This window comes from Lemur catta, chromosome 1, assembly GCF_020740605.2.
Source record: "Lemur catta isolate mLemCat1 chromosome 1, mLemCat1.pri, whole genome shotgun sequence".
Lineage (NCBI taxonomy): Eukaryota > Metazoa > Chordata > Mammalia > Primates > Lemuridae > Lemur > Lemur catta.
The window spans coordinates 31,445,274-31,455,334 of record NC_059128.1 but is presented as its reverse complement, the minus strand read 5'-3'; the positions used below and the strand labels follow the sequence as shown (position 1 = coordinate 31,455,334).

The 10,061-nt window shown below is 39.4% G+C and overlaps 1 protein-coding gene across 1 annotated transcript; it reads left to right on the top strand.

Moving 5' to 3' along the window:
* The first annotated feature begins 1,602 nt into the window (after positions 1–1,602).
* LOC123646033 (aspartate and glycine-rich protein-like) lies at positions 1,603–8,730 on the top strand. Its single transcript, XM_045563027.1, has 3 exons — positions 1,603–1,821; positions 1,909–1,986; positions 8,583–8,730. Exons 1-3 carry the CDS (start codon positions 1,603–1,605, stop codon positions 8,625–8,627), a joined length of 342 nt encoding a protein of 113 aa, XP_045418983.1. The 3' UTR covers positions 8,628–8,730.
* The last annotated feature ends 1,331 nt before the right edge of the window (positions 8,731–10,061 follow it).

Here is a 10,061-nt window from a genome sequence, read left to right as displayed (position 1 = left end):
GCTACTGGCATCTAGTGGGTAGAGGCCAGGAATGCTGCTAAACATCTTACAATGCACAGGACAGTCCCCATAGCAAGAACTACCAGCCCAAATGTCAATAGTGTCAAGGCTGAGAAACCATGAGCTAGAAGGAGAAAATTCATCGAGGAGCTAGAGGAAGCTTCCTGAATTATTATTTACTTTATGTTTTTAAGAACCTAGAAAAGAAAATAAATCACACTAACCTTATTTCCTTTTGGGTATGGCTAAGAGTTTCCAGGAATCCTAGAGACTTTATCTGGATTTCACTCAAGCATTTCACTAATTCTCATGGCTTTCAATGTGGAGAAGTATGGGCCAAGAAGATAGTTCAGTTGTGTGGATTTGCAGCTGATTGTCCCTCTGTATTCAAAGTCTACTGAGAAATTTATGATGGCAGGAAGAATAAAGTTTCTAGCGGCATGCAGTAGAGTTCTGTCCTTGGCTTTGTCTTATTAAACACCAGGATAGAATGCAAATCATGTTTGAGAATGATTTTAAAAATCTGGAAAGAGTAGGGATCCAAAAAGACCTTGACCACCTGGAACAACGGTTTGCTTAGTTCAGGGCATCACAGTTCACTAGGAACACTAACCTTCCATATGGTGCCCAGAGGAAAGTAAGGGGAAAGAATGTGAAAGAACTTGAAAATAAGGACCTGGGTACATTAAAATCGAAGATGGAAAAACACAGTATGACGAAATGAGGAAAAGCATGAGAAGTGACATATCGGAAGGCTTTGAGGGAGGATTGTCTATGTACAGTGTGCCCGTGGGGGATACTATAATAGAATCAATAAATAGGCTGATATAATAGGCAGATTTTGGCCTTACAGGAGAGGTTGATTAACAAACCTTAGAACTGTTCAAAGCTGAGATGGGGTGCCTTGGAAGGTAGAGCTTTTGCTTACTGTCAAAACAGAGACCATATGAGGGTTTTTATTACGTGTTGAGGCAAATTGCTGGTATTTCTACTTAGACCGTACTTCAGTCTGCTCTGAATTCCGTCCGCCAGGAATCCTGTCACAGCACCTCCCCGAGGCCTGCCCTATTCAGAGGGTGGCATACACATGTTCCGAGAGACCAGCCTTGCCCTGGATATGGGTTGGCCTATGGAACTCTAAGTCCATTCGAGAGAGTTTTGTGAAACAGCTGTGGCCCTTGGCAGCCTTCCTTTCTGGCTTTCAGAACTCAGTGCAGCTGCTAGCTTTTTGGAGACTTCTGCCGGACATTATACACATTCAGGTGTTTAATTATGTCATGGCTAATTTTCAAATATTAGCTTGTGTGACGAACTTGACAGGACTTGAAGAGTCGCTTCAAGACGAATCGGATTTTTTTTCTTTTTTTTTTTTTTTAGTTGCACCACATGTACTCACCATCAAATGAATCGAATTTTCTTCAGGACCTGTCACTCAGGGACAGAGAAGCCAAGGGCTATAGAGCGTTACACCTCAGAGAAACCTCACGCCCCTAAACGACAGAAACGCTCTCCACTTGCTAAGAACCCGAAGCAGTTCGCATTTTATACTTAGAGGCGCACGAGCGCGCGCAACCGGCCGCTCGGGAGCTGCAGAAAGGACCAATGAGCCGGCACTCTCTTCGCGCCGGCTCGGGATTGGGCAAACCGCGCCAGCCTCTCTGCGGAGTAGTGGGCGGGGCGCGCCGGGGACCGACTAGGATAGGCGCGCCCGCTGCGCCAGAGTCCCGGGGGCGCGTGCGCGGTCTCGCGGCGGCCGCAGGGGCCGGTCTCGCGCGGTCTAGAGGTGGAGTTGCTGGCGGCGGCGGCGACGGCGGCGACGGAGTAGGCTGGCGGTGGGGCGGGGGCGGGGACTAGGGATTCTGAGGTGGGGAATCGGGAGTTTCTGGATTCTTTATCCGGTATTTTAAGGGCCGCCGGAGGGCTGTCGCTTCTGCAGTGTTTAGGAGCGGCCGGGGCCGGAGGATCGGCGGCGCAAGAGGCGCGGAGGTAAGAGGCGGACTGGCGGCGGCTGGGTTGTGGAGATCTTAATCAACAGGTCCCCGGGAGCGCGGCGGGGGAGGGGCGGCCGGGCTCGCCCCCTCCCCCATACGCCGCGCGCTCGGGCCCGGGGCGAGGGGTGCCCCCCGGCTGCCCAGAGCGCTGCCCCAGGCTGTGGGAGTCGCGGCCGCAGAGGGTGTGAACTCAACCTTTGTCCCTCGGAGAAACGCTGCCTGCGCTGTGCCCGCTTCCTTCTGCTTGGTCGGGGCGCACCTTGGCGCGGGCTACGGCCGGCCCGGCCCGAGTTGTAGGGGGCGCGGCAGGGAGTCGTCTGCCTTCTGCTCCCCCGCTGGAGGTCGCGACTCCCGGGACTCCCCCCTGGCCGAGTCGGGGAAATCGGCGGGGGAACACTTTCCTGTAGGAGACGGAATGTAGTCGGCGTTCCTGTCTGCCTGACTCAGCTCCTGGTATTCTGCTGCTTATTGCGTCCTTTAAGCAAATAAACAGTTCCTGTTTCCTTGTCACTACTTTTAAAGAAAAACATAATTTTGTTAATGATTTTTGATAATTTACTTTATGATTGCAATTTGAACTTTGAAGCCTGTAAATTGTTGTAACCTGCGCTTAAAGTAAGGCGCTTTAAACGATCTTTGTATCAAATTATGTAACTTTCTAATGATAATAACTCACCTTCTATTTAGTTGATTGACATACACTAATGTGAACGGAATTTACGTTTCGGTCTAAAGGTTTTTCTTGTCAGTTTATGCTGAAATTAAAATCTGGTAGCTAGAAAGTTTTTAGAAGTAGTATGTAGTGTGTGTTTTGTCTCTAGTCATTTAGAATTTTAAGAATTTAGATTTGGGAAGTCTGTAGTACAAGAATTTTGAAATTTTGATTTGACAGACATGGTGAAAGGTGTTACTATTTCTGATTTTTTTAAAAAGCAATATAATGTTTTAATGGTAGTATCCCAATTATGCCTTTGGATTATACCAGAAGTTAATAACCTATTAAATTCTGCAATAGGAGCAAATGATGTGTTAGTTATTGGTGTCTTTGAAGTATAAGTACTGATGGAAGTATAAGTATTTTTCACCACGTGAAAATTATTAAATAAGCTTTATTGAATTATGAACTACTGATTTTAAACTAGATCTCTGTGGATGTAGCCTATTACAAGTCCTGTCTCCTACCAAGAGACAGGGTCTCTGTCCCCTGGGCTAGATTACAGTGGCATGAATATAGTTCATTGCAACCTCAAACTCCTGGGCTCAGGCAAACCTCCTGGTTCAGCTTCCTGTGTAGCTAGGACTGCAGGTGCATGCCACCATGCCCTGCTAAGTTTTTAATTTTTTTATTTTTTGTAGAAACAGGATCTTGCTATGTGGCCCAGGCTGGCAAACTCCTGGCCTCAAGTGATCCTTCCACTTTGGCCTCCCAAAGTGCAGGTGAACCACCTCGACCAGCGTATTACAAGTTTTAAAAGGCTTTCTAAACTCTCGTAGCAGACTGAAACTTTTAAATTATATTGTAAAAGCTTTATGGATGAAACAGGGAAAAACATGAAAAGTGACTCATTATTTTATCTTTGTTTTAAAAAATCAAGTAAATTTTACATTGTACTTGAATGATTATTGGCTAGTAACTTGCCAAGTAAAGGTGGACTCATTAACACAATATTAACTTGTTTTGGAGTGTTAAAATGTGAAAGGACATGTATGTTCTACCAGAGGGTTACCCAAGTCAGTACAGTGGGTTTAGCTATTTATATGATCTTCCTGAATTATGATCTTGATTAAAAATCTTATCACAGATATACTAAGAAATTTGGTCTATTTTATATATCAGTATACTGAGATGTCCTCTTTCTCGGGTATTTTCTGATTTGAGGGTTTTGGGAAAAAAATAGTATCTTGACATGTGCTTTAGAATACAATTTTGGATTATATACTTATTGGATCATAGAATCAGTAAATTGGAAGTAATTTTAGTGGTTATATAGTCTAACCTGTTCATTTTCCAAGAAAAAGAAAGTGAGACTTGTAGAAGTTAAGTAGCCCATAGTCTGTCTGCTAATTGAGTTGGAGCTACATAAATGCTTGTCTCCATATTCTAAGTTCAGTGCCCTTCTCGCTATGTCTTATTGTTAAATAATAAATTATCTTCCCTAAATCTTATAAATAATTGGCAGGGTTGATTCTTTCTCTTATGCGTTTTTTTCTTTTCTTTTTTAATAACCACTGACTACAATTCATTCCCCTACTGAAGGGTTGTTTTCAGTTTTTCGATGTTTCAAACAATGTTTAATGCATATCCTTGTGCATGTCTTCTCCTTGAGCACATGTGTGAAAGTTTCCCTAGAATGTATACCTGCCTGTAAGTAGAATTGCTGATAATAGGCTGATGTGTATTTTCAACTTTACTGGCTACAGCCAAATTATCCTCTAAAGTTGAAACAAATTACATTCCTGCCAGCATTATATGAGTGGCAGTGGTTTCTCATCCTTGTCCACAGATAGCGTTATCACATTTTAAAATGTTTGCCAATCTGATGGATGAGAAATGGTATATTTGTTTCCTTTCTTTAAAAAAGATTTTAATTTACATGAAATGAAGTTCTTTTTGTTGTACAATTGTTTTGACAAATGCTTAGAGCTGTGCAACTACCATAGTCAAGATACAGGACAGTTTCATCACCAGAAATTCCCTTGTGCTGCCTTTTGTAGCCAACCCTTCCCCCACCCTTAACCTCTGGCAACAAATGATCTGTTGTCTATAACTTGTCTTTTCTTAAATATTATTTAAATGGAAAAATACAGTAGCCTTTTGGGCCTGGTTTCTTTCATTTGGCATGATATATTTGAGATTTATGCATGTTGTTGAGTATCAGCAGTTCCTTCTGTTTCATTGCTGAATATAGTAGTCCTTTGTATGATTGTATAACCATTTATTTATCCACTCACCAGCTGAAGGACATTGGAGTTGTTTTTTATGACTACGAATAAAGCTGCTATAAATCTTTACCAATAGGTGTATGCCTAATTTTATTTTTAAAAAAGCCTGTCTGTGGTAGGCAGAATAATGGCCCTCAAAGATGTCATAATCTCTGGAATTTGTGAATATGTTTGGTTACATGGCAAAGTTGTTGCCAGTCAGCTGACTTTAAAATAGGGAGATTATCCTGGGTTATTCAGTTGGTCCCAGTGTATCATAACAATCTTTAAAAAGTGAAAGAGGAAGGCAGAAGAGTAGCATCAGAAAAAAAGATATAACAAAGGAAGCAGAGTCAGAGAGATGCAGAGTTGGAGGAGGGGAGACTACAAACCAAGGAATGTGGGTGGTCTCTAGAATCTGGAAAAAGCTAGGAAGTTGGATTACTCTTTAGAGAGAGAAAGCAGCCCTGCTAACACCTTGCATTTAGCCCAAGGGGACCTTTGTCAGACTTGTAATCTACAGAATTGTAAAATAATAAATTTGGGTTTTAAGCCACTAAATTTGTGGTAATCTGTTACTTGAGCGGAGGAAACTAATATACCATCAAACTATTTTCAAAGTGGCTGAACTACTTTGCATTCCCACCAAGAATGTATGAGAGTTCTACTTGCTTTATATCCTCATCAGCACTTGCTATGGCTAATCTTTTTTTTAAACTGGAAATCTCCTTATCTTCCAATCAATCTTTTTAGTTTTAGCCATTCTAATAGGTATATAGTAAGTAGTATTTCTTTGTGGTTTTTATTTGCATTTCCATCATGACTAATGATGTTGAGCATCTTTTCATGTGCTTATTTGCCATCTGTATATCTTCTTTGGTAAAATGTCCAAATCTTTTGCTCATTTTTAAATTGGATTGTTTTCCTATTGTTGAGTTTTGATATCAGATATGTGATTTGCAAAGGTTTTCTCCCAGTCTGGCTTGTCTTTTCATCCTCAGCGTCTTCTGAAGTATAGAAGTTATAAGTTTTGATGAGGTCCAAATCACTGATTTTTTATTTTATGGATCTTACTTTTGGTATTGTAACTAAGAATTCTCTTTGCCTAACCCCAGATTATAAAGATTGTATAATTTGTTTTCTTCTGCAAATTTATATTTTTATTTTACATTTAAATCTGTGTTCCATTTTGACTTAATTTTTGTATTGAGAGGTATGGGCTGAATTTCATTTATTTGTCCAGTTGTTCCATGACCATTTGTTGAAAAGACTGTCCTTTCTCATTGAATTGCCCTTGTCTGTTTGTCAAAAACCATTTGACTACAGTTGTGTGGATTTACTTATGGATTGTTCCATCGATCTATTTGTCTGTCATTTTGCCATTAACACATTGTCTTGATTAATATAGCTTTAGAATAGGACTTTACATCAGGTAATGTGAGTCCTCCATCTTTACTCTTTTTCAAAATTGTGGCTATTTTTACTTCCTTTGTCTTTCCATGTAATATTTAGAATCATCTTGTTGATATTTTTAAAAAATTCTGTTGGGATTTTGATTGGGATTGTGTTTAATTTATGGATCAACCTGAGGATAATTGACATCTTAACAATTTCTCTCAATTTACATGAATATTTTGTATGGGTGTATTTTGTATGGATCTATATGTTGAAAACTGTAAATACTTTATTAGTTCTATATCTAAGTATTTCAATATTTTGGTCCTATTGTATAATAAATGGTAATTTTTTAAAAATTCAGTTTCCAGGCTGGCGCAGTAGCTCATGCCTGTATCCTAGCACTCTGGGAGGCTGAGGCGGGAGGATCTCTTGAGGTCAGGAGTTCTAGACCAGCCTGAGCAAGAATGAGACCCCGTCTCTACTAAAAATAGAAAAAATTAGCCGGGCATGGTGATACGCACCTGTAGTCCTAGTTCCCTGGGAGGCTGAGGCAGGAGGATCACTTGAGCCCAGGAGTTTGAGGTTGCTGTGAGCTAGGCTGATGATGCCATAGCACTCTATCCTAGGCAGCAGAGCGAGACTCTGTCTCAAGAAAAAAAAATTCAGTTTCCAATTGATCATTGATAGTATATGGCAATTCAGCTAATTTTTGTATATTGAATTTGTATCTTGAGTTTTTGCTAAACTGACTTTAGCTCTAGGAGCCTTTTTTTTTTTTTTTTAGCATTTTCTAAGTAGACAATCATGTCATCTATGAATAGAGAAACTTTTATTTTTTTCTTTCTAGTCTATATGTCTTTTATTTCTTTTTTCTTGATTTATTGTACTGGCTAAGACTTCTAGAGTGATGTTGAATAGGAGTGGTGAGAGGGAGCATCCTTTTCTTAAAGGGAAAGTATTTAGTCTTTCACCTTTAAAATATATTAGCTGTAGGTCATTTTGTGGATTCTCTTAACCAGATTAAGGAAGTTTTCTTCTGTACCTAGGTTAATGAGGGTAAGGTTTTTTATTTAGTTTTTATTTCCCACAGGAAGATTCAGAAAAGAGAAGATTTTTTTTTTAATTATGAATGGATGTTGAATTTTCTCAAATGCCTTTTCTGTGTGTATTGAGATGATCGTATAGATTTTTTTCTTTGATCTATTAATGTGGTGAATTACACATATTTTTCAAATGTTGCACCAGCCTTGTATGTGTCTGGGAATAATTCTGGGGTTATTTGAAACAATAGTCATTTTGAATTTTTTTTAAACTAATATACATTAACATTTATTCTTAAAAATGAATAAGGAGCAATAGTGTGAGTCTACAGTCCCAGCTACTCAGGAGGCTGAGGTGGGAGGATTGCTTGAGCCTAGGAGTTTGAGGCCAACCTGGGCAACATAGATGCCATGTCTTAAAAAAAAAAAAATGAAGAAGGAAACTAAATATAAGGTTTTGTGGGCTGGGTGTGGTGGGTCACGCCTGTAATCCTAGCATTCTGGGAGCCCGAGGCGGGAGGATCGCTCGAGGTCAGGAGTTCGAGACCAGCCTGAGCAAGAGCAAGACCCCCATCTCTACTAAAAATAGAAAGAAATGATCTCGACAGCTAAAAATATATAGAAAAAAATTAGCCAGGCATGGTGGCACATGCCTGTAGTCCCAGCTACTCAGGAGGCTGAGGCAGAAGGATTGCTTGAGCCCAGAACTTTGAGGTTGCTGTGAGCTAGGCTGACGCCACGGCACTCTAGCCCGGGCAACAGAGCGAGACTCTGTCTCAAAAAAAAAAAAAAAAAAAAGATTTTGTGAACTGATGTACTTCATAAAGTCAGATATTCATTAACAATTATATAAATTTTGCATGGTTGTAGGGCTTGAGTTTTCTTGATCTCTACTGGAGTTTGTAGACTGGAAGACTCTTGTTTGAAATTACTAAATGAAGAAATGAAATGGTATTTGTATCATTGTAACCAAACATTCCTCATGCTGGGTTAATTTAGATAAGCTGTTTAAATGGATTTGGATAGTAAATTGTATTTTGAATGAAGATAAAATGGTTTTATTTGTAGGGTTTTATTTAGATGAAAACAATGGAAGCTTAAAAAACAAACCAAGCCCCATTCCTCACATCAAAAAATCAACTATGGACCCTTGATTAATCACATAAATGTTCAGCTTGGTCAGAGTACATAACAGAATGATTTCACTGAATTTTTTTTTTTTTTTTTTAAGAGACGGGGTCACACTATGTTGCCCAGGCTGGACTTGAACTCCTAGGCTGAAGCCTCCTGAGTGGCTGGAACTACAGACACCTGACACTGTTCCCAACTCAGTAAATGTATTAAAGTATGAAGTGAAATATAAATTAAAATGTGAGACAAAGCCAACGTCTGTTTTGTTTTGAAATAGGTATATTCCATCATGAAAGATATGGGTGCATGGTAAAAATATGCATGTTTATTAAATATATTTTGAATTCTGAGATTTCTCCTCCATCAATCTAAACTACAGAAGACAGTTTAGTTTTCAGTAACGTCATAATCAAGCTGTTTAATTTTATTATTTTTATAAATTTGGGCTTATCAGATGATACAACATAAAAATTCAAACAATTTGGCTTCTGTCTCATGTAATTTTACAGTTTCTTCTTTGGTTAATAGTTGCCTCAAACACCTTAAACACTGAAGTTTTGAGGCCTCTAATGTTTGTGGCTTTTTTTCTTCCTTTAAAAAGGCAGTGATCAACAGCTTTCTGTAAATCTTTTAAGCTTTGTGGGCCATATTGTTTCTGTTGCAGGTACTCAGTTCTGCTGTTAGAATGCAGAGGTAGCCAAACAAATGAACATGACTGTGTTCCAATAAAATTTTGCTTATAAAAAGGTATGCCTGATTTGACCTTTGGGGCTTTGGTTGCCCAAAAGTCACAGGCAAAAAATCAGTAGGGGAAATGACAATAATTGTAGTATTGCAATGGTAGAACCCTAGGGATACTTATTCTACGCCATAATTACAGTTGAAGCCTCCCTTTTCTCATCTATATGTAGTTACCTTGGAAGATGTTTGAAAAGGTTAAAATAAGGTATGAAAGGCATCTAGCATAATGTCTAACACATAGTAGAAACTTAATAAGTATTTACTTTTCCACTTTTTGTTTTAAAGCTGCACAATGCTCTGTGACAAATGTGACAGATTGTGATACAATTAAAGAGTCAGGTTTTTTATGGTTTGTATTATACTTAATAAATTAGTTCAAATATAAGAAATTATAATTATATGTTTATAGCTAAGTTGTCTTTTGAATTATGTTTTCTTGATATGTCATAACTGCTTGGCTTCACAACAGTATGAGAAATTTGACATAAAAATTTGAGAATTATGGCCAGGCACAGTGGCTCATGCCTATAGTCCCAGTACTCTGGAAGGCTGAGGTGGGAGGATTGCTTGAGCTCGGGAGTTCGAGACCAGCCTGAGCAAGGGCAAGACCCCATCTCTACTAAAAATGGAAAAATTAGCCAAGTGTGGGCATCATGGCATGTGCCTATAGTCCCAGCCACTTGGGAGGCTGAGGCAGGAGGATCACTTGAGCCCAGGTATTTGAGGTTGCAGTGAGCTGGTTGCCACTACACTCTACCCAGGGCAACAGAGTGAAACTCTGTCTCAAAAAAAAAAAAAAATCAAGAATTTTATGTCAAAATATAATTTTCTATTTTGA

Bases quoted from the DNA above. Each gene is read 5' to 3' on its own strand.
- LOC123646033 (XM_045563027.1), top strand. From the start codon at position 1,603: ATGAGCCGGCACTCTCTTCGCGCCGGCTCGGGATTGGGCAAACCGCGC. The intron at 1,822-1,908 runs GTAGGCTGGCGG...CGGTATTTTAAG, and splicing joins GCGGCGACGGCGGCGACGGA to GGCCGCCGGAGGGCTGTCGC. The intron at 1,987-8,582 runs GTAAGAGGCGGA...TTTTTTTTTAAG, and splicing joins GCGGCGCAAGAGGCGCGGAG to AGACGGGGTCACACTATGTT.